This window comes from Corvus hawaiiensis, chromosome 16 (assembly GCF_020740725.1).
Source record: "Corvus hawaiiensis isolate bCorHaw1 chromosome 16, bCorHaw1.pri.cur, whole genome shotgun sequence".
NCBI lineage: Eukaryota > Metazoa > Chordata > Aves > Passeriformes > Corvidae > Corvus > Corvus hawaiiensis.
This window is the reverse complement of record NC_063228.1, coordinates 6,325,054-6,348,933: the sequence shown is the minus strand read 5'-3', so window position 1 is coordinate 6,348,933 and position 23,880 is coordinate 6,325,054. Positions and strand designations below refer to the sequence as shown.

Below are 23,880 nucleotides of genomic sequence, written 5' to 3'. Positions count from 1 at the left end.
CACACTGAGCTGTTTGCTCCCAGCCCCGTGCCTGGAGCACACCTTGATGTTCCTGCTTTCTAATGGATCTTCCAGCTCTATGCAGCCAGAAGCATCTTTAGCTGCAAAGTGCAGCTGCCCCCTTGTCTCTCCTGGGGGGATCAGGACCTCGATGCTCTCAGCTGCAGCACTTCAGCCCCTTGGGGTCAGTTTATTTTCCCAGGGAGCTGGGATGGAATTTTCACCTGCAGGTTTCTGGCCTGTCCTGGCCCTGCCCGAGCCCCGTTTCCCTCTGTAGTAGTGGGTGTTGTTATCTCAGAGCTGTTTGGAGTTGGGAGGAGAGGGACAAGAGCATCTTCTTGCCAGTCACGCCTGGTGCCTTGTCCTGGTGCCTCAGCCTGTGCAAGCCTGGATTTGTGAGGGGTTCACTGATCGCTGACAGTCAGCTCATGTCTGTTTTTTCCCTGTTTTCCATTTGTTGTGGATGGGGTGTCCCCTCTCCTGCTGGGACTAACCCCTTGCTTTTGCTGGATGTCTGGTGGTCATTGCCCTCCGTGCCAGATCCAACGCTGGCTCTTCCCGGGAAGGCGGGGCTGGAGCTGGGGCCCTGGGCCCAAGGAGCCTCTGGACAGGGAGCGTTTTTGGGAGCCCTGCACATCACTAATGGCATGGGGACCTCTTGTGGCTGGAGAAACAGGGATGGGGCCAGGCTTGGCTGCACTCCCAAAGCCCAGCTGCCTCCCTCTCCTGGAGCTCTCCTGGGTCCATGAGCCATGAGGGATACAGGGCTGCTATATGTTTTGCCTGCAGCATGAAGGCTGAGCTGGTGTCTCGTTTCTCTCTTTCAGATTCCAAAGGATCCTTGGAGCCACACAAACCAGGTAAGTGCCCAGCAGAAATTGCAGCTTTAACCCCAGAAAGGGTTTAAATCCCAAAGAGAGGGGACTGTTAATGGCCATGAAGGGTAAATAGCATTTTTAGGGTACAGTGCTTGGCTGCAAGACCTGGAAAACGGTCTGTTAGTGCACCCTTGGCTATTTCTACAGAGAAATGCTTTACAGTGACATTGAGACCCACCTGTGCTTCTGACTCTTGCCTGAAGTTCTGGGCAAGTGGTCACTGTGACCTTCTTGGCATTTTGCTGACCATGGTGAGGGGTCCAAGCCCTGCATTCCCTGCCTAGTGGCTGCTGGGAAGAGGATGCTTGAAGGAAAAAAGCAACAATCCATTTGCTCATGTGAGCATCTTCTCTTCCAGTGAAAGGCAAGAAGAAACGGGATCTGAGGATAACATGTATCCCCATCAAACCACCCGCTGCCAACACAACGTAAGTATCTCTGCTGCTTAAAGAGGTTCTCCAGAGCTGGATTTGGCACTTCCTCGAGAGGAATGGCCTGTGAAGACCTCCCAAAATCATCATAGTTATTCTTTTCTTGTAAGCTGTGGCTTGTGGGTAATGAGAAGGAATTGCACATGTGTGTGCAGACACGTGCACAGTGTGTGTCTCTCTGGGAGGTGCCTGTTTGATTTGAAATGTCCTAAAGGCAAAGACTCAGAATCCTCTGGGAAGCTCTCCTTAGTCTTTCTGCCACAGCTCTGCTGATGCCAAAGGGCAAAGATGTGGTAGAGAGAGCGAATCTGCCTGAGGGAAGAAGAGGAGAAGAACTTTAGTGGAGAGGAAGAGAAGAGGTGATGATAGGTGGACCACGACAGAGGCCAGAGGCACAAAGGTTGGGGAGTGCTTTACATGACCTGAGTATCAGGATTAGTTTGAGTTGCTTGCAGCTCCTTACCCTGCTACAAGGAGGACACAGACATTTTGCACTGTTGTGCTGTTTGCTGCCGGGGCCAGTGCCCAGCAGTATCTCAGGGCACTGGAATTTCTCCCTGCCCTGTTTGCTTCAAGCTGCTGATGCTTGTTATGCCATGGGGGAGAGCCCAGGGTAGCAGTGCTTGGTTTGACAAAGAGCAGATGGCTAAAATTCCACTTCCATGGTGCTCTTCCAAAACACTTCGGGCTGCATCGCCACTGCTGAACCTTGTTTGCTCCACAAACCTGTTCTAGAGAACTCTCCCAGCTCCAGGAGAGCAGTGAAATCCCCAAAAGAGAAATATTGCTGCTGAAAACCCCAGGAAAGGGGGAGGCAGAGGAACTCCCCCACTGATGCTGTGCAAGCCTTGCACAGCCCTGCCCTGCGTGTGACAGCCACCTCCTTCCCCCATGGGCACATTCGTCTCTGCTCCTGCCAGAGTTTGAATTTCCCCTGGAGAAGGCCTCATGCTGGAGTCTACAGGGCTTTGCATGCCCAGAGGCTGGTGCAAGCTGTCCACAGCTCCTTTTCTCCCTGCTTTTTAAGCTGCAGTGCAAATATTTGCGCAGTGCAAGGCTTTTGCTCAGAGCCCAAAGTACTTCCTTGAAGCTGGAGGCTGCTCTGATGGGAATTGAGACTAAGCCAGTTGGGCAATCTCCGCTCTTAGAAGCTCCCAGGGGATGGGGAGAGCCCAGAAGTGAGGCACGAGGGGCAGGGGCAGAACTCTCATGATGGCTCTAAAAGTACCGTGCTGCCCATAATGGGAAGTGGGCAGCAATGAGGAAAAAAGCCATAGAAGATAACTTTTGCCTGCCTGGTGTTGTGCAGAGGGGTGACACTGAAGTGCTGCCTGCTCTGCCTGCCTGGAACAGGCAGCAGAGTGTACACAAGTGACTCACAGGGGAGGAATTACCTGTTGTTCCCTCGCGTGCATTTTGGGCTGTGTGGCTGTGCTGTTACAACACCTGCCTGTCAAAACATGACAGCTGAGCTGCTGTGCCACAGAAACGTCTCATCCCGTCACTCTCGGCTCCTCGGGCTCCTCTCCCGAGCAGGAATGGTTTCATAGCCGGGTGGTTTGGTGCATGTCTCACCTGGCTGACTCCCCAGGGTTCTCACTGTGCCTTGTGGGTGTGGGGTGAGGTGTTACTGGCACGATTTAAAGCATTTGTGGGTGTTTGGAGGGGGCTGGTTGGAACCCACGACGAGGCACAGCGGGGGAAAGCAGTGGCTGAAAGTGCTCAAAGGAATGTGAAACCTGGCTCTGGCCAAGAGGGTGAACGAAGTTGGGCTTTCTCCTGATTCTGTCTCTTTTCTTGCAGGCCCCCGAGGAACTTGGACTCCAGGGCGTTCATTACCATTGGAGATAAAGTACGTGTCAGTGGGATTTTTCTTTTTGCTTGCTTCCCGTTTTGTTTTCCCTGGGCATGGAGAGCTCTGTGGATTGTGCCTTGCAACTTGTCAGATCAGGAGTGCAGCCTCACGGGATGCAACTTTGCAGGGATGGGACGTCCCACAGCAGGACCTTCTCCCTGTGGAGCAGTGGGGTGTCCATGTGTATTTAGATCAGTGACTGCTGGGGAGCTGAATGTGTCACCTCACCTGTAAGATGCCTGTGCTCTTTGCTGGCTGGGCTCTCCTGCCTGCAGGAGGCAGGTGGGTGCCATCAAAGACCATGTGGGCAGTTCTGTCCATAGTGGATGATTACAGTGGTCTCTTGAGAGCCCCACCAGCCACCTTGGTCTGAATGGATGGAGAGAAGCTGTGGCTGCCCCATCCTGGAAGTGTCCAAGGCCAGGTTGAACATGGCTTGGAGTGACCTGGGATAGTGGAATTTGTCCCTGCCCATGGCAGGGGGTTGGAACTGGATGATTTTTAAGGTCCCTTCCAATCTAAACCATTCTCTGATGACCCAGCCCATCTGTCCTAAACCAGGGTGGCTGCACCAAGCTCACAGACTGCCCCAAACAAAGTCCCTTTATCCTACCTACCCACAGGTCTGTTGCTGCCTGAGGCCCAGGAGAAGCTGGGCCCAAAGCTTCTCTCTGGTTCTCCAAAGTCTTTCCTAGTGACCTGATGAAAAACACTGCTAGAAATAGCCACTGTCTCTCTTTTATTTCATTCTCTTGTTATGGGCTCTCTTGGAGCTGCAGAAGCTGTTTGCAAACGAGCTAAAAATACCCTGCATTGGATTAGCCCTATATCTAGACCCTTCCAGGCTGGGAGGTGGCTTGGCTGATGGGATCTGGGTCCTTTGGCCTCAGTGCAAGGATTAGGGGAGAGGAGTGGAAGCTTTGGCTGGGTCCAGGGAGCAGTCCTGCTGCCTGTGCTGTTTTCTGGGCCTGTGTGTAGCAAGAACTCTTGAGAGGGATGCTCTTTGTGACAGCCTGGTCATGGTGTGTGTGAGGGGACAGTGCTGCAGCTTAGGGAAAACTCTCTAGAGTAACTTCCTTGCCTGCTCCAGTGGTTGCAGGAAGAGTCTGGTCTGGGTATTTTAGAGTGACATGATAGAGAAGAGGACTTGGGCAGAAGTCCAGCTTTAGGAATGGGGGTGGGTGGTGACCTCGGGTCCATGGGATCTGCACAGGCCATGCTGTGCATCCCATTGTCCTGGGAGGGAAATGGCTGGCTCCATGGGTGCATCCATCACCTCTCGTTGCTGGGCAGGGCAGTGCTGGTTCCTGGAGTGTGCTGGGAACCACCAGCTTCTGGGGAAGCCTAAGGGCAAATGCCAGGAAAGGAAAAACACAATAACCTGGAACAACTGCAGAACACGTGTCCGAAAAGCACCACCAGATCCTTCCTGGAGGCCCCCGCGAGCCTGCACTGCTCCTCTGCCAGCTGCTGCAGGCGGGAGGTTGGACATGTCCCCTCAGCCCTGCTCTCCTCATTTCAGGATCCACGTCCTGCCCAGGAAAGGGCCGGCACCTTCCTGTGCTGGGCAGAGCATGGCTCAGCGCTGAGCTCAGGCACAGCTCTCCCTCGCTCCCTGCCTGCCACATCTGGCTGGAATCAGCAGCCACATCTGGCTGGAACCAGAGGAGCTGGGGCTGGCGGGAAGGTCCGGCAGAGCTGGTGGCTGCTGCCCGTGCTGTGGCCAGTGCGGAGGGGACAGTGCTGGCCTGGCAGCCACATCTCCCAGCCTGGCTCCTCCACGCCAGAGGCTGTTTCCGCTCTCCCCGCTCAGGGCGTAGCTTGCAGGCACCGTATCCGGAGCTGTGCTGTGCTTGTTTCCCACCCTCGCTGCTTTTGTGGCCACTGGGGCAGTTTGGCATCCTGGTATTATTTTCGTTCCCTGAGACCGGAGGAAAACTAGAGGCTGGATAAAGCCTGGCTAAAAGGAGGCCTGTGACTTATTAGGAGTGATGAATGCAGCATCCAAAAATAGTCTGTGTCTCACTTGGTTCGTGCCCTGCCCAACAGAGCCAGCAATTACAGGGGAATATGTCTTTAGGGAAACTTGTTTGTGGGTTGTGCAGGAGCTCGCTGGCTCCCTGCTGTGTCAGGCACTCGCTGGGGTGAGCACTGGCCATGGTTTTGTCCCAGCTTGAAGCAATACTTACATAGTTGTTTTCTTGGTGTGAACTCAGGTTCTACCTTGCTGGCAGCTTTTTGGTGGTAGGAGAAAGTATTGAAAGCAGGTAAAACTTGTTTGAACTTGCTGATAATTAGAAATGGAGTTGCTGTATGCATCCCCTCAGAGAGAGGCTTTGCACAGGTGTTACTAGACACTCACAGGTGTATTTGTGACTGATGATTTTTGGGATGTGGGAAGAGGTGAGGGATCCCTGGCTGCACACAGGGGTTTGGAGCTGTGCTAGAGGCTCCTGACTGCTGCCTGTGTTGGCACAGGAGCTGTTAAAATCCTGCAAGTAGTGCAGCAACTGCAGAAATACCCTTGTGTGGGTAATCCCCAGCAGGCAGAGAGGCACCAACCTTTGGTGCCCTTTTTAGTGGCAACGTTCCCTGGGCTTAAAGGATGAAAGTCTTGACCTCCAGCTGCAGAGGGGGAATTAAATGAGCCCTGGTGAGTGTGGGGTGAGAGGGTTTGGACTGTGATTCAACAGAGCCAAAAATACCCCCATCTTCTCCAAGTGTGGTGCCTCTGGAGTCCTGTAGGTACCATTGTTTGAAATGCTCTGCAGAGTGAGCTGAAAGTGTTGCTGATGTCCTTGTTGATAAATGCGCTTGTCCCTGATGTAGTTTTGTCCTCTCTCCCTAAAGAACTTCGAGGTGGAAGCTGATGACTTGGTGGCCATTTCGGAGCTGGGCCGTGGGGCCTATGGCGTGGTGGAGAAGGTCCGGCACGCGCAGAGCGGCACCATCATGGCCGTGAAGGTGAGGACACCTGAGCAGGGTGGGGATCAGGGTGGGCAGCTCCAAGGCAGCAGAGGAACTGCTGAGCTCCACTGGTTGTGGCAAAGTGGGGATGGGCTTATCTGGGTTTGGCAGCCTCTGGCGTTCCTGGTGTGGCTTGACTGGTGAAGGGTCTGCGCTGATACTGGCTGGGCACGGTGGGATTGATAACAGGCTTGGAAATCCAGGATTGGTGCCTGCAGCGCAAGGCTGGGATGTCAGAGTGCCTGTCCAGGCTGCTGGCCTGGCCCTGCATTCGCTGCAGAGTGTGCCAAGAGTCTGGCATTTGTTAAGGTTCTGCCTGGCAGAGGCAGTCTGGGCGTCTCCTCCTGCGTGCTGCTGGCTGCAAAATAAGGATGAAGCGCTTGCCCTGGCCCCAGAACTGCAGGTCCTGAGTCAGGCTGGGGGATGATGGTGTTACCCCACCTACACCAAACCTTTTTCTTTCATGTTTGTCTCAGAGGATTCGAGCCACTGTGAACACGCAGGAGCAGAAGAGGTTGTTGATGGACCTGGACATCTCCATGAGGACAGTTGACTGCTTCTACACAGTCACCTTCTACGGAGCCCTCTTCCGTGAGGTACTGACCTGGTGGGCACCTGGGGCCTTGGGATTGCGCTGGAGGCACCAAACTGTCCCCAAACACCTCTGTGTTCTTCAGCCCAGCTCTTTAGCTCCCATGGGTTTCCAGGGAATTCCCTCTCAGCTGCTTTCTCTCCATCCACAGGGTGATGTGTGGATCTGCATGGAACTCATGGACACCTCCCTAGATAAATTCTACAAGAAAGTACTGGAGAAGAAGAAAACCATCCCTGAAGATATTTTGGGGAAAATGGCTGTGTCTGTGAGTGGCTCTTGGGTTCTTACATGGGTTTGTGCATCCCCTGAGCCTGTTGGAGGCCTCTCCTGAGGCCTGTGGTGTGTTTGCAGTGAGAGGCTGCTGCTGCATGTGACTGATGGGCACTTTTTCACTCTGTTTGTCCCCAGATTGTACGAGCTCTGGAGCACCTGCACAGTAAACTGTCTGTAATCCATAGAGGTAAATGCTGGAAGGGGTTAGTGGAGTGTGGCTCAAGATCTAACCTTGATATAAGCTAGGGGAGGACTCCTTCCCAGGTGTGGTGTGTCCCTCTGGGGTGCCTAAAGTGGTGTCTGCTGGTGCTTAGGACTGTGGTGAACAGATCTAGATGCTTGTTCCTGAGCTGCATCCCTTCTTGCAGGATGTTGTTCTCTTCCTCCTTTCCAGATGAAGGGTTGAAAGTAACAACAGAATTCCTCACTACCTGTATCTTATGAGCATCTCTGTCCCTCTTGGAGTACAGAAGTGCCTTGAAGGCAGCTCTTGGAGATAAAATCCCCAAATCCTCCTGGCTGGGTAGTTTTAGCAAAGTGAGGGCTGAAGGACTCCTTAAAAAATCACAGCTGGGAATTGTAACACCCAGGTCCTGCTCTCCATCCTGGTGTAGTCTCTTGTGTAGTTGTGGACAGATCGTGATGTGCATGAGACAAACTGTCCTGAAGATTTGGTAGAGTTCTGCTTTTAAGGCTATGCTGGGCACATAAATCTCTCCTGGGGAGCTGGGGATTAACTCCTCAGCATTTTATTTCAACCTTTTTACCTTCTGGTTGGAGAGGGGACTTGTTCTCCCTGAAGGACATGGCTGTAATTTACCTGCAAACAATTTTTATTGAAATAAAACTGGTGGGGTTTTGTCTCCCTTCCCTTGTGTTGGGGCCTGCCTGGTCCCTCCCAGGCCTGCAGGGAATTGCCTGTCTTGTATCAGACTCTTCAATACCCCTGCAAATGCCCAGTTTGCCCTCTTGTATTTCCTCTTAGATGTGAAACCTTCCAATGTGCTGATCAACAAGGAGGGACATGTGAAGATGTGTGACTTTGGGATCAGTGGCTACTTGGTGGACTCTGTTGCCAAGACCATGGATGCTGGCTGCAAACCCTACATGGCTGTAAGTGCAACCCTGTGCAGCCCTGTGCTTCTAAGAGGCTGCTGCTTAGAAATCAGTCTGTTCTGCCTCCACCCTGAGATAAAAGCCACTCGAGAGTGCTCTGGTCTCCCTGACTCAGCAGAGCCTCCAAGGGTGGGATCACACTCCCTGTAAGCCCAGCTCTGTGTGTTAATCCCACAGCAACTCTTTCTCTCCCCTTCCATTTGCAGAAGGATACAAAACTGGCTGGTGCTGGTTGTGGCACTGCTTCTTGTTGGATAGAAAGTGCTGAGGCTTTTCTTGGCAGGGTCCTTTCATTTCATCCTCAAGTCAGTATGAATTTCCCTTTGCCATCTGTGGCATCCATGTGGGAAGCGTGTGCTCCTGAGGCAGGGATCGTGCAAGTCTCACTCTCCTGCAAAGAGGGGAATTGATGTGAGTTGTGTGGAGCAAGATGTGGCTTTCATCAGTTCTAGATTTAACCTCAGACCCTGCCTCCCTAGGGACATGAGCCAGGGGAATCCATCCAGCCTGGCTTTTGGAGCCAGGTATTTGTGGGGTTTGCGCTGGGAAAACAGGAGTGGTAACATCTCCCATTTTGCTGTTACAGCCAGAAAGAATAAACCCTGAGCTGAACCAGAAGGGCTACAATGTGAAGTCAGATGTCTGGAGCCTTGGGATCACAATGGTAATGCCAAGGGCTAGGATCTGTATCTGCAGCCCTGGGGTTGGGATGGGGTTTGGGCTGGTGGGGCTGTACCCTTGCTGTGAGCTGGGTGGGTGCCCATCAAGCTGGACTCAATTTGAGCATGACAGCTCAGGGCATGATGAGGTTAATTACCCAGGGAATTCAGGCTCCCAGTGGACAATATCAGGATGACGAGTATCCAAGAGTCTGGCTTTTAATTGCTCTGCAGTTCCCTGTGTGCTGGCTGAGGGGTGGTCAGTGGAGCAGGGTTTGCTGCAGCTGGGTCTCAGCCTTCCTGCTTCACCCCCCATGTCAGCAGAGCCTTGCAGGGGATTCCAGTCCTGCTGCAGTGAGAGCTACTGTGTGTGGTTTGCAGCAAATCCTGCCTGTGGGGTAGCTCAGAGCAGCCAACAGGAAGGGGAAATACTTTCAGTTCCAACATCGCAGCTGCTCGCGATGGTTTATCTGCCTCCTGCAAGAAACTGATCTTGCAGAGAGCAGCTGAGATCCTCTGGCGCCAGAGGACAAAGGAAATCCCAGCTGTTGGCTCCAAGGGATGCTGCTGGAAAACACGGCTCCTGCTTTCCAGGAGACTGTCTCTCTGAGGGTAGATTATTTTCAGGAATTTTTCCTGTGCCCTCTTAGCTGTAGCCTGTGTTTTGGGGGCTGCATCCCTGCATTCGTGTGCGCTGTCTGGGCAAATATTCCCTCTTCTCCAGCGTGGTCTCATCCACTGTGCCAAACCCAAGCCCCTCTCCCTGGTGTCCCCATGCCAGTGCAGAGCTTGGCTGGCTGACTGGAAATGTCATCAGCTCTGAGCTGCAGGAAGCTGTGGGATGGGAGAGTCTGAGTGATGGAATATCCAAGCCTTTCCAAAGCTGGAAGGGAGAGAGGACCTTACTGAAAGCTGGCCAGCCTGCAGCTGAATGGAGCCCCGGAATGTTTGGTTCCCTCTCGTGTCTTCCTCCTGGGCTGGCTTCCTGTTCTGTTTTGTTTTGTTTTCTTTATGAAGGGGTTGGATTGATTTCAGACCAGACAGTTTTTGGGCCATTGAGTTGCAGGGCTGTTCCAGGCCTTCCTGGGCTGGTGGCTTCATTCAGTTTTCCAGCAGCAGGAACTGAGCTCCCCTGACCAGAGCCAGAGTCAGGGAGGGACACTGGGCTCTGTCCCCACTCTGCCCTTTCAGGGTTTTTATTCCTCCCATCCCACCCTACTAGGCAGGTGTGGAGGTTCTGTTGCCCATTTTGAGACAGGAACTGATCCTTGGCATGAGGAGACTGCCTAAGAGCTGTGACAGACTTTTTCCTGCTTAAATGAGGGATGGAGCAGAGGTGACTTGTAGGAAGAACCCAGTAATTTAGGTGGTTTTGGCAAAATGATGTTCTAGCACTTAATTTTTCTTGTGTTTGTGGATTTTTTGTGTGTTTAGCTCATGCAGTTGCCAGCCCAAGGCCCAGAGGCTGCCTTAGGGCCAACAGAGCACTTTGGAAGCCAGTGCAGAAACTGTGCGCTGTTATTATCTTTTTAAATAATCCCATTTTACATATCTTTTGTGACTTCCTGTAAATGCATTAATATGCTGAACCAGCCTCAAAAGGAAGTATTTTTGGCCTCTGGGTCTTTGTGTTTTAAAAAAAAAAAAAAAAAAAAAAAAAAAGTGGTATGACCCAAATTGAAAATGGTTTGTAAGGAAAGAGGGTTTTCCTTTGAATCTGAGCTGGCTGAACATCGTGGGTTTGTGCTTGGTGTGTGTCTCACGTTGCCCTGCCTCCCTCCCCAGATTGAACTGGCCATTCTCCGCTTCCCATACGAGTCCTGGGGGACGCCCTTCCAGCAGCTCAAGCAGGTGGTGGAGGAGCCCTCGCCCCAGCTGCCGCCCGAGCGCTTCTCCAAGGAGTTCGTGGACTTCACAGCGCAGTGGTGAGGCTGCAGCAGGGACTGCTGGCTCTCCCAGCCTGGCTGAGGAGGAGCCCTGATCTGTAGGGGTTGGAGTGAACTGTGGGGCTGGGTTTGCTGTCCTTTGGGAGCCCATTTCTCCCCTCCTTGCTGTACCTGGTGCTCAGCATGGCAGGAAGCGCTGCCCAAACTGGTTTTGCTCTCGGCCTGACTCACCCAGGCTGGTTGGAAGGTGCAGAGGTTTCTCTTCCCCTTTTCCTGTCACTGCTGCTGAAATGTTGGTGTTTTCTGGCAAAGTGGCAGTGAAACCAGAAAGCACCCCTGGCAGCCTCTGGGTGAAAGCTGCTTTGTGGTTTTGTGGGAAGTTGCTCTCCCTGCGGTGTCCTCTGCTCCCTGGGTGCTGCTTGAAGCTGCCAGGCAGAGGCAAACTCACCCTGCAGGTGCTGGGAAACCATCTCCTGTCCTCCCCAGCTGTTCTGGTCTGTGTGGGGCAGACTGCAGAGCTGCTTGGCTTGTGCTGTTTGTGGCAAAACACTGAGTTGTCCTTTCCAGTTACTTGCCTGGCTGCTTTGCTGGTGTTTCAAACCTGCTCAGCCAAGGAGGGAAGAGGAGCATTTAATGTTGGTTGGGAAGGGGAGATCCCCTATGACAGACCATGTACAGCAAAAGAAAAAGATCCTACAGCCGTTCTCTCCCATTTTTTTTTCCCCATTCCAGCTTAAGGAAGAACCCAGCTGAGCGAATGAACTATTTAGAACTTATGGTAAGTGCAGAGATATTTCTGCTGGTCTTTATTCCCAATTTTGAAACTCAAATCAGTGGTCCAGCAGGAAAATGGGACAACATGTGGGTGATTTTTCAGGCACGGAGCAGGATGGGTGTAGTGTGTCTGAGGTGGAGGAAGGGTGTGTTGATTTCACGGGTGTTAAGGTCAGGGTTTCCAGGTGTTTTCTCCCTCTGTCCTGTCTGCTCTTGGAGAGTTTGGACCTTGAAGGATGGTAGTACAGCTACTAAGGTGGGGTGTCCCACTGGGGCTGAACCAAAAAATGCCAAAGTTCATCTTTTTAGCTGAAGAATGGTGTCCATGGGAGCCTGGGGAGGAGGTTGGTGTCCACCCCCAGCTGTGTGGCATCCCCTGGGGTCTGTGCTTGGCCTTGTCCTTCCTCAGATGTCAGCTGACATTGTCTTTGGTCTCATTGGCAGGAACACCCTTTCTTTACCTTGCACGACACCAAAGAGACTGACATGGCCTCCTTCGTGACAGAGATCCTCGGGGAAGACTCCTAACTCCCAGCTCCCAGCTTCCTGCAGTCCCTGCATCCCGGCTTCCCCGCAGGAGAGCGACCGAGGACTCGAGTTCACGGTGGTTTGCACAAATTGCACCTCCCCGGCCTGGGGGCATCTCTGGCCCCATTTGGCCTTGAAATCTCTTTGCCCAGAGAAAAAAATCCCCCAGGAGGAGCCTTTTGAAGCCAACACCTTTCCAGTTAAGCCACGGACTCTGAAGGCTTAGGAGGTCCCAGGAGAAGACCATGCCCACGATATCTGAGCGGGCAGAGGGTGCCAGAGGCCACCTCCCCTCCCCAGTACCTGCTGCACAGCGCAGGGGGTTGTTTCTTTGCTGCCTGGGGAAGACAGAATCAGTGCTGCTGTGCTTCTCCCACTCCTCTCCTGCCTGCACAAAGCCCCTTCCTCGGAGTCTGGTCTCGCTTGCCTTCCCTTTGTACCTGGCTCTCTGCCCCCAGGAGCCCATGCAGCTTTAGGGGCTTGTGGGGCCCCCTGGGCTGCTGTTCGCACCAGAGGCTGTTTTAATGCCTGGCTCGACACCTTAAGGACCCTTTGAGGTAGCACCAGGCCAGGCATCCCTCTCCCTCAATCAATGCTGCTGCCTTGGGGGGGAAAAAAGGCATTTTTCCACAAGCCCACTGTGACACAAGCTACAGCCCACACTGTCCCCACGCCTGCCCATGGACTTCATCCAGCATCCATCCCTTCCCTCATGGGCACAAGGTGAGGGAGAGACAGCAGGTCCCCCATGCTGCCTCTCCTCCCTCCAGCCGTGGGCTGGGAGGACACATCCCTGCTCCGGGCATCGCCTTCCGCAGCCCTGGCTGCCTCCAGCTTCCCTGGCTCCTGGAGAGGACGCTGCTCCATCTGCTTTCCAACCTGGAGCTGATGTAAGACCTCGCACTGTGACACCTGCTCGTTCCGGAGGCTGAACTCGCACCCCTCGTGTCCCAAACTGTCCCCAATCCCTGCGGGTGCCAGCGAGAGCCAAACTCCAGTGACTGGCCCGGGGCTGCCGGCAGTTGTACATTTGATGTCTATATATAATGGACTTTGTAACATGTTTCCTAGGTTTAATCTAACTCGCTATAAATTAAAGCCCTTCTGTGTGGGAGGAGGGAGGAGCAGTTCCTTCTCTGCTGACAAATCCACTGTGAAAACCTGATGTGTTTCCCCATGCTCCCAGCCCGAGGAGCCAGGGGAGCAGGAGGGGTTTCTGGCTTCTACTGTACATGATCATGGATAAACGCACCGGCTGTGGATTTTGGTTTTGTTTTGTTTTTTTTTTTTTTTTTTTTTTTTAAATAATTGAGTTTTTCCGAAAGATTTTTTTTTTCTTTTCTAATATATATTTGTGTGTGTCTATGTGTGCTCTATATATATTATATATTTTTAAATCAATGCTGAATGTGTGGATGTCTATGTGGCCAGCAGATCTGGTGGAATAATGTTGTTCTGGCTAAATTTAGGCAGGTGGGGAAAGGGGTCACTAGAAAACACTCTGGCCTAAAATAACTTTTTTTTTTCTCTTTTTTAAAGAAATGCATCTATTTTTTAACTGAATCTTTAAAAAATGTTATTCCTGAAATTCATACCCTGGAGGTCTGGATTTCAGGGTCAATTTCCAGTGTGCAGGGTTCCCCTCAATGAAGAATGATGTCCCCTAATGCATTATCCCACCTCCTGCAGTCCAGGGTTTGATGTGGTGCTGGGCACCCCCTGCCTGGGAACTGGGGTGCTCCACACCATCTACCCCCATGAGCTGCTCCTGGGAAAGCTGCTGTGGGGCAAATGGTTTTCAGTCCTTGGGACATCACACAGCCGTGCTTTTCCCTGTGCCATCCCTCTGATCCCCCTTCCCAAGTTGACAAACCCTGAGAGAACCAGCCCAGGTGAAGCTGTACAAACCCTGTTCAGCTTTAGTTCGACCCTGATCCCCCAGCCCAACTCTGGATGGAAAATAAGGAAGTGATTGATGTTCTCCATGTCTCCCTCATCCTGTTCTGCAAACCACCCGACACTCACCTGTACCTGCTTGGTTTGCCAGCTTTGCTGCTGCGATGTACAACTGTATTTTTTTTTCATAGTTGGTTACTTTGGATTATTTTTGTTTTGAGTTGAGCTTTTGGTTTCTTTTCCCTTCTTTCTTTGTTTCAACCCCTTTTCCCCTTCCTTTATCTCACCCTTTTTTTGGTGCTTTGGGGAATGGTGTTCATTTTTTAAAATCTGTTTTTGCATGCTTTTTATTTTTTTCTGCATTTCTCCTGGAGAAAGTCCTGATTTCTTTATTTTGGGAAAAGGGACCATCTGCCCTTTCAAATGCAGGGGTGATGGCTCTGGGATGGGCTTGGGCCCCTGTAGATGTGTAGAGGCTTTCCTGAGGAGGCAAACACACCACACCTCCCTGTGCCATGTGCTCTGCTTCATTCAACACAGATCTTACCTGTGCACATCCCATGTCCCTTTTCACCTCCCTGCTTCCCTGTCCCATCTGGTTCCCTCTGCAGTGGCAGTTCCTTGGGGAGAACCAGCCTGGCTTTAAGCTGGGTGAGGAAGCCCCTCTCCCCTTGTAGTTTTGGGAATGGTCTGTACCCCTCAACCCCTGTCCTTGTTTCCAATAAAATTCACCCTCAAACTCACTGCTTGTCTCCTCTTGTTCCTGTTTGAGCATCAGCTCGGGGCTGTTTGGGGCAGCAGCTTGGAGTGGTACCCTGCTTTCTCCTTATAGTGTGGAGTGATGCTGCTCTGGATTTGGGGAGTGTACAAGCTCTGACCCTTGACATGGGATCCCTGTAGCAGCTCCCCTGGAACTGGGGGGCCAGCAGCCTGGGGCGGGATCCTGCTACCTCTGTACTTTCTCCTCTTGTGGAGTGATGCTGATCCCAGTCTGGGGCTGGTGCCACCCGGGAACCCCAAAGCAGCATCCCAGGAGTGGGAGCCCCGGAGCGCTGCCCGGGGCTACGCAGGGTTCTGCTGCTCTTACGGCCGGGCAGCAGGGTGGGGGTGTGGGTTTCTGGGACAGGGGGTCCCGGGGCAGCACCCGCTGCCCATGGCCGCGAGGGGGAGGCAGCGCCCGGCGCCGGGACCCGGCGGGATGAGCCGGGACCCCGCGGGGCATGAACATCCACCGGGATCCCGCGGATGAGCCGGGACCCCGCGGGGCATGAACATCCACCGGGACCCGGCGGGATGAGCCGGGACCCCGCGGGGCATGAACATCCACCGGGACCCGGCGGGATGAGCCGGGACCCCGCGGGGCATGAACATCCACCGGGACCCGGCGAGATGAGCCGGGACCCCGCGGGGCATGAACATCCACCGGGACCCGGCGGGATGAGCCGGGACCCCGCGGGGCATGAACATCCACCGGGACCCGGCGGGATGAGCCGGGGACCCCGCGGGGCATGAACATCCACCGGGATCCCGCGGGATGAGCCGGGACCCCGCGGGGCATGAACATCCACCGGGATCCCGCGGGATGAGCCGGGACCCCGCGGGGCATGAACATCCACCGGGACCCGGCGGGATGAGCCGGGACCCCGCGGGGCATGAACATCCACCGGGACCCGGCGGGATGAGCCGGGACCCCGCGGGGCATGAACATCCACCGGGATCCCGCGGGATGAGCCGGGACCCCGCGGGGCATGAACATCCACCGGGACCCGGCGGGATGAGCCGGGACCCCGCGGGGCATGAACATCCACCGGGATCCCGCGGGATGAGCCGGGACCCCGCGGGGCATGAACATCCACCGGGATCCCGCGGGATGAGCCGGGACCCCGCGGGGCATGAACATCCACCGGGACCCGGCGGGATGAGCCGGGACCCCGCGGGGCATGAACATCCACCGGGACCCGGCGGGATGAGCCGGGACCCCGCGGGGCATGAACATCCACCGGGATCCCGCGGGATGAGCCGGGACCCCGCGGGGCATGAACATCCACCGGGATCCCGCGGGATGAGCCGGGACCCCGCGGGGCATGAACATCCACCGGGACCCGGCGGGATGAGCCGGGACCCCGCGGGGGATGAACATCCACCGGGACCCGGCGGGATGAGCCGGGACCCCGCGGGGCATGAACATCCACCGGGATCCCGCGGGATGAGCTTCCACCGGCGGCGGGACCCGCCGGGAGTCCCCCCCTTTCCATCCCGACCCGCTGTGACCCCCCTGTCTCGGCACCTCCCCGCCCTCTCTCGAGGGCAGGGGCGTCCGGGGGACGGAGCTTCAGGTTTGGCGGGGGGTTGGGAGCAAGGAAACAGCTCCCTTCCCAAATATTTTCCCTGTCAGTCCTCTCCAGGCAGGATCAGGCCGGAGACACCGTGTCCCTCAAGCACGGGGATCTTGGTGTCGATGCTCTGCGGAAATGGGGCCGAGGTGGGGTCAGCGATGCTGGGGAGAGCAGGGACCCCAGGAACACCCATTCGTGTGGTGTGGGGACACGCTTGGAGGAGGCCTGACCTGCCGGGAGCTGGAGTCTGCTCTGTTCCAATTACCAGCTTAATAGCTACATCGAGACCATTAAAAATGCATCAGTGCCTCCGAGGGAAGAACTTCAGGAGAAGTGGAAAATTCATCACTTTGAGTTCCCTTATTAGGAGAAAAGGTGTTTTTTTCCCCCCATTTGTCTCAAACAGAGGCAAAAAAAGGTTATTTCTGCCTGGTGACTTCCCCATGGGACTGTCACGAGGTGCGAACAGGCAGTGCCCAAACCTGGGTGAGAAGGACACAGCTCCCGCTGCAGAGAAGGGAAAGCTCAGCACATCCAACACAGGGAGGGGACATGGGGACCATCAGGGCTGCAGCAGCTCAGTCCTCCTCAGATGAAGGGCCAGCAGCTTTCCCTGCCCTGTGCTGAGAACACGTGTTGATAGCAGTCCCTCTAAAAGGGCAGGCCCCAATGCGCTCTCCCAGTACAGTGCAGGTGTTTGTACTGGTCATACTGGTCCTTTGCTGGGCTGGTTCATCAGGAACTGTAGTGGTAGGACAAGGAGCAATGGGCTTGAACTGAGGGGGGGAAATGTAGGTTCAGTACACGTAAGAAATTCTGGGCTGTCAGTCTGGGGAGGCCCTGGCACAGGTTGCCCAGAGAAGCTGTGGCTGCCCCATCCCTGGAAGTGTCCAAGGCCAGGCTGAACTGGGCTTGGAGCAACCTGGGATAGTGGAAGGTGTCCCTGCCCATGGCAGGGGGTGGAACTGGATGAGCTTTGAGGTCCCTTCCAACCCAAACTGCTCTGTGCTTCTATTCTACGGTGGTTCTCTCCAGGAGCTCCTGAGCTGGAGCTCACACTGTTCCTAAGAGCCGTGTGCGGAGGAGGGCTGGCTAATGAATTAGCAGGGGGTGTGATGATGCAGCCAGTTTTCTGGGGCTGAGGGTTATTTATTTTGTTTAATTTTTCTTTCTTTCTTTTTTCTTTTTTTTTTTTCAGATGGTGGCTGAGCCTGTATCTAGGACAGGGGTGGTTTTTTTTGGTTCAGGTGGCCTGTGGGCACCTTGTAGCTCGATAGTGTAAATTAGCGACTTCACCCAGGCCAGGGGTTTGTATGAGACCTGTTCTATCCTCCCCTAATAGCTGCCTCACCCAGAAACTTCCAAAGCTCTTGTAGCACCTAAGCACTAATGAGCTGAAGCTGCAGAATAGCAATGAGGCCTCAGGAATATGGATCAGCCTTTCCTGGCCCAGCCAGAGGCTCTAAAATTTTTTCAGCTGGCACCCAGAGGGACCAGTGCAGCCCAGCTGGGAGGGAAGGGTTTAAGTGAGGTGCATTAGGTGGAAAAGGTCTTTGCTGCCCATGAGGAGCAGCTGGGAATGTCTCCTAGCTCTCCTCTCCAAACACAAGGCTAAGTAAAGCTTTTTTTGAGGTAAGGAGAGCTCAAACTCTGGTTTAACCACCAGTATCCAGGCGTTTTAGTGCCCTGCCTTTTTCCCCTGATAATTGGTCAGCCCTGAGTTGGAGTTTCTATGTTTTGCTCTGTTTTTACCGCTGGCTTGGACAAAGCATCTCCAAGCATTTTCTGTCTGTCCCAGCAGCCTGGTTTGCACATCCGGCCCCAGGGTATTTATGGAGTGAGTTGTGCCACCGGTCCATGCACAGCTGCTTTGCTGCTCCATCCCCTGGGAATTGCACAGGACAAACAGCAACTCCCCATCAGTGAGGTGCTGGAAAACGGGTGATTTCTGCTGGAGCCCCAGAGCACAGGGAAAACTCCTGGCTTGCCCAGCAAATGTTAACCTCCAGGCTTCCCTCTCAGCTTGAAGTTCCTATTGATTTTTCAGAGCCGGGAATGCTGGTGGGGGAACGTGGGGGTGGGAGAAGGAAGCCTTAGCAGCGCAAAGGCTGAAAATACCAAAGCTTGACGCCAGCGCTTCGGGGGTGACCGGGGAGGTCACCTGCCACGCGGGGAGCCCCGGTCCCCCGGCGGGTTTGCCGGGAGCCTTTCCAGCCCCGCGAGCGGCGGCTCTGGCCCCTCACACGCTGCGTTAACCTTTCTGGAAATACCAGGCGGAGCTGGAACAGGCTGTTTATTTCCAGACGCCGGGAGCGGCGGCGGGGGCTGCAGGCACGTGGGCAGGGGGCTGAGAGGAGCCTGGAGTGCCAGGGTGGCTTTTGAACTTGATTTACATCTTGGAGCAGCTCGGGGTGGAGGAGGAGACAGAAACCTTGATGAGCCAAAGCCGCTACCTTGATATCAGCTGTGTTTTCCTCAGTGTCATTCCGCTCGTCTCTCCTCGGGTGATACACTCCTTTCTTACTGAAGCTGAGATTTCATAAATAAACACCAAGGTTTCAGACAAAAGCTCTGGCTTGGGTTCGAAGCTGCCACAAATGGTGTGTGACTGCTCCGAGCACCACTGCTCCCTCCAGTGAGGCAATTAATTAGCGTTTCCCAGGTCACCCCGACCTTCTGCACGGGCTCTGCAGAGTATCACCGCCTGCAACAGGTCCCGTTCAGTGCCGGCAGTGAGGAGCTGATGAACGATCCTGAGGGTCCCTCAGGATGCGCCTGTGGATTGGAAACGCTGCCGGGGAGCCCTGGCTGTGGCAGGAGGTGTTTGGCTCCTGTGCCCCCATCCCCGGGAACGGGAGCCGCAGGGATGCTCCGTGCCCCCCGCCCTCGCAGGCTCGTAATGGTGTGTAAATACACAGCAGCTGCCGTGAATCGATACGGGCTGGCTCTGCACGGCTCCGGGCACAGGCACAGACCCGACAAACCCGGGCGGGAGCGATCGGCGGCGTTGCTGGGTGGAATTTTGGGAGCTGGGGCAAGGCAGGAGGATGCAGAGGTGCTGACGGCTCCCAGGGCTGTGCTGGTGTGAGGTGTAGGGGTGGCAGTGGGACTTCTCAGGCAGCGGTGCCTCCAGCTTGTCTTCTCACCCCAGTGGTTCTCATAGGACTGTGGGGTTTTGGGGTTTTTTGAAACTTACGCCGTGCCTCTTTTCAGGAACCTCTCCTAACAGCCCAAAAGTGCTCTGGGGATCCTGGTGACTGCACCCCACCTTCCAAAGGCTTCTCAGGCTCTGACCTGGCCCCTTTTGGCTCAGAGGGGGGCGAGCTGGGGTCAGGACCTTCAGCTGTGAGGACCCTCCTGCCTCGTCCTCACCTTTGCCATAACTCAGAGTGGAATCCACAGGAATTTGGGTTTGATGTAGGCTGGAGTGGCTGTTTGCTCTGTGAGGGACCCCAGCCGAGAACGAAAGGCTGCTTTTGGGGGTGCAGAGCAACTTCTGTGACCTGCATTTGGGGGATCCTTCCCCTCCAGGGGGGAAAGCAGTGGCAGCCCCACAGGGCCTTGATGGGGGTCTCCACTCCCCTTTCACTGCCCTCCCTGAGCCCCAGCAGCTGCAGGACGTGTCCTTTCTCATCATCCTGCCCCACCCTGAGTTTCTTTAATTACATCTTTGAGAGAGATCTTCCCCTTTATTCCCCCAAATCTTCTCCTTAATTAATATCGTCGATCTGGGCCAGCGGGAAGCAGCTGTTGCCTCTTTGCAGCGAGCTTGGGTGTGCTGCAAGCTGCCAACCTGACTGTGGGCCACGCAGGGACAGCACAGGGACAGTGTGGAGACAGGGGGCACTGGCATTGTCACTGTCCCACCTGGCATCCCGAGGTGATGCCGAGGGGAGCTGGCTGCTGGGACCAGCCTTGCCTTGCCTGTGGGACGGCTGAAATCATCTGAGCTGTGAGTGGGGACCGAGCACTGGCTCCCTCTGCATCCTTCCTATCATGGAGCCCTTCCAGTGGGGATGCAAATGGCCTGAGTGCAACGAGACCAAACCCAGTTTGGGTTTGCCCAGCTCCTGATCTGCAGAAGGGCTGGGTGATGCTGGTGGATGAAGGTGAAGCTGGGGCTGGGACTGTTCCTTGAGTTTTGCCGCTGGGATCCATGATGTGTCTGGCTAGGGTCAGCTATTTCTCATTCCTTCTCTCCTTCAGAGGAAGCCCTGGGGGCCCTGCATGACTGGAATCCATCGCTGGCACCTCACAGGGCTCCTGGGACACCCCTGCCACCCCCATGTCCCCATTCTCGCCACTGCTTGGGGACATTCCCTGCCATGGCCTCTGCAGCACCCTTATGTTTTCTCCCAGAATTAGCCCAGAGAGGTGAATTTACCCCTCCCTTCCTGCCTGGGGCAGGCGTTTCTGCAGAGATCCATCATCAAAGCAACAGGGAAGCATCAGGAACAATTAGTGAGCTGGTGGTGTCAACTTTATCACAGCTGGTGTGTCTCTTCTTAATGAAACTTGTGGAAAAGCGAAAAGAAAGGGAAAAGGCTGCTGACAACAGATGTATTATTTCATCTCGGATTTACTGGTGCATGCATTTTTCATTCATGGAAGAGGCTGATATGCAGATTTATTCAGAGCAGAGCAGGTACAGCCTTCAGTGGGTCAATTCCTGCAGCAGGCTTAGGAGAAAAGGATTTGGCTGCACAAACAGCCATGCAAGGCACTTCCCAAAGCCACCCCCAAATTTTGTGCCCAAGATGGGCTAAAAGGCCAATCTTTTTTTTTTTTTTTTTTCCAAATCCACACACTTCAGCCCCAATTCTGTTCCTGGTTTTGGCCAGGGGAGACTTCCACTGACCTTTATGGCTTGTGTCTCCCAGGTACTTCAGCTGGGGTGGCCTGGGTTGACTTTGTTCTTCCAGCTCTGCTTTGCTGGGGGCTCAGTGCATGGTGCCCCCAGGGTGGCTTCACTCCTACCCTTTTTGGAGAGGCTGAATTTATATTATGGCCTATATATATATATAATATAAAAATTTGTATTGTTTATATTGAGATGGCTTCTTCAGTGGACCCTTCTTTGTTCTGGCTCCTTGGTCACCAAAGTCATACCTTGAACAACAGATCCAGTTGTCTCTTACCGGTAACTAAAATTTGGCTTCCAGACGTGTCTGAATCTCTTCTCCTTCCATACACAGCACGTTGTGGGTTTCTCTGTGCTTTGGGGGGCTTTGCTCCCCTGGGGAAGGACATCCTCTGGAAGCCAAGTAGAGTTTAATCTCCCTGCAGTGATGAAAGTGAATCCAAGAAAAGTATTTGAGGTGTTTTTTCCTCTCATTAGGAATGGAAGACAGGAGTCTTCTGTCTTCTGGGTACTATACAACCAGCATGAATTATTTAGGACCAAGCAGCTCTCTGATAAATAATTTTTTTATGTGGGGAGATTAAATCTGAATTTTTTTAAACAATATAATAACAAAAGCAATTTCTCTCTCATAAGTCCTCATATTTCACACAGCAAAGAGATCCCAGGCATCCATTCCTGTATTGATCAGCAAATAGGTGCTTGTATAGATTTAGTTCGCCCAACCTTGTTTAATTTTGGATTCATTGATTCAATGCAAAGATCTAGATGAAAAGCAAGTGGGCTGTTTCCAGTGCTGGTGATGCTATTTTTAAATAAATCTAGTGCACGCTAAAATAAATATGCAAAACATTTTGTAAGGCCGTGTACGGGTGGGGAGACCAGATGTACTAAAATATTTAACAAACTTTTTCCTGACTTCTCAAAATGCATGTTTTATTTACTAAACACCAGTGGAATTTAATCTCACCCAGTATTTGCTCCGAGGCTGTCCTGCACCCATTGTCTGGGGTGAGCAGGAATGTGGGACCTTGGAAGAACCGTCTGTGCAGTGACATTGGTGGCACATTTAAATGCAAAGCTCATTAACCGTGTCTGGGATTTTTTGTTTGTTTCTCCCTTTTTTTATGTTCACGTTCCTTACAAGAGCAAGAGATGAAATATCCATCTACAATTCCCTTTCATCTCCAGGCATGTTTGGTTGTTTTTTTTTTTTTTTCCTATTCTGTTGCTCAGATGACAAAGTTTCTCATTTGGAATTTTATTTGATTTCAGAAGATGAGAAAGAATTAAAAGCGTCTTCAGGAGGCTGGGCTCACCTTACTCTATCCAGGATCCTTCAGAAGGAGGATGAGTGACTTGGCAAAGGCTCCTGCCCCACGGGATGGAGTTCATCCCAGGGTCAGAGCTGCATCCTGGGGTGACCATCCTGCAGATCCTACAGATCCCAGCCTGCTTTCCTGGGGAGCGCCATCCCGCCCTGGGTGTACGTGCCTGTCTCCTTGAAACCCTCTGCTTTCAATCCAATCAAATTTAATTGAATTTTGGTTTTGATCACATCTGACAGTGGCAGAGATCTTGCTGATAATCAGATTCCCATGGGCGACATGGAAACGGGGTGGTGGAGGAGGGAGGAGAGATGGGGGCTTGTGTGATGCCACTTGGTCGTTATGAGACACCAGAGAAGTGACACAGCAGCCAGGCTCCGTCCACTCTGGGCTCAGGTCATGTTTTGGGGACGGGTGAATTAACTGCATGTCTCAGTGGAGGCTGAACCCAGCAGGTTGTGTTGGTTTTGGTTAAAAAAAGGCAATTTGCTTGGCAAAGCCCTGAGGCGGCTCCACCTTGCTGCAGGTGGGAGCACATCCAGCATCCCCCATCATTCCTGGTACCTGGCTTGGCCTCATTCTGACCTGCCTGGAGTCTGTGCAGGGATGTGGGCTCAGCTCTCTGCACATCTGCTGTCGCTTGCACACGTGTGCGGCGGTGGATGGCAGCAATTAATTACAGGAATTCATGTATGATTTACATTAATTCAGTTGGAAGTGCAGCCCCTGGGATGGGGAAATATTCCTCATAGAGCCGTGCTGCCCTCTGCTCCAGATGGCTTTCTGTCAGCAAGTGTTTCATGGGGCGTTGTGTGCGTGGTTTTGGGGGAAACGAAGCAGGAGGGGAAGAGCAAGCAGCAGCCTCTCCTCCATCCCTTAGTCCTTGGCAGGGAAGGCTTCAGAGATCCTGAGACACCAGGAATTTCCCCCCCAGGTTGGGATGAAAACAATATCCTCCACCCTGACCTCAACTACTCCTCTGAGATGTTGGAGGGACACGTGTCCTCCATTCCAGTGCCAGTGCTGCTGACCCCAGGGCGTGTGGGGTGAGAAGATGGGGGTCCACAATGCAACCCTGATCCCTGTAGTGCTGTGATGTGGTGTTGCCATTGCATGAGACCAGGAGCCTTACACTGAGTTTGCAGATTCCCAGGACAGAAGCTTGGTGGACCTGCTCTTCCTGAACGTTCCTTGACCTTGCACAGCTCTGTTTCCCTTGGTTTAGATGTTACAGCAGCTTTTCCCATCTAGCAGGTAGCTGTGGCTAATTTACCTCATTGCTGTTTGCATGGTACAGCCCTGGGGTTTAATGCACCCAATCTCCTTGGATGCACTGATCAGAGAATCCCAGAATGGTTTGGGTTGGAAGGGACCTTCAAGATCACTCAGTTCCAACCCCGGGACACCTTCTACTAGACCACGTTGCTCCAAGTCCCATCCACCCTTGCCTTGAACACTTCCAGGGATGGAGACAGAAGAGACCTATAACAGTGAATT

At 53.6% G+C, this 23,880-nt stretch overlaps 1 protein-coding gene across 3 annotated transcripts in view; it reads left to right on the top strand.

Moving 5' to 3' along the window:
• The window catches only part of MAP2K3 (mitogen-activated protein kinase kinase 3), a 31,049-nt gene extending 16,448 nt beyond the window's left edge, over positions 1 to 14,601 (top strand). For all 3 annotated transcript variants that reach the window (XM_048320986.1, XM_048320987.1, XM_048320985.1), the window contains exons 2-13: positions 828 to 860; positions 1,237 to 1,306; positions 3,113 to 3,161; positions 6,015 to 6,128; positions 6,608 to 6,727; positions 6,875 to 6,991; positions 7,135 to 7,186; positions 7,985 to 8,112; positions 8,702 to 8,779; positions 10,560 to 10,699; positions 11,393 to 11,438; positions 11,879 to 14,601. In XM_048320986.1, the coding sequence (XP_048176943.1) occupies positions 828 to 860; positions 1,237 to 1,306; positions 3,113 to 3,161; positions 6,015 to 6,128; positions 6,608 to 6,727; positions 6,875 to 6,991; positions 7,135 to 7,186; positions 7,985 to 8,112; positions 8,702 to 8,779; positions 10,560 to 10,699; positions 11,393 to 11,438; positions 11,879 to 11,962 (1,031 nt within the window). In that variant the 3' untranslated portion in view covers positions 11,963 to 14,601. The remainder of the gene's footprint in view (positions 1 to 827; positions 861 to 1,236; positions 1,307 to 3,112; positions 3,162 to 6,014; positions 6,129 to 6,607; positions 6,728 to 6,874; positions 6,992 to 7,134; positions 7,187 to 7,984; positions 8,113 to 8,701; positions 8,780 to 10,559; positions 10,700 to 11,392; positions 11,439 to 11,878) is intronic.
• The last annotated feature ends 9,279 nt before the right edge of the window (positions 14,602 to 23,880 follow it).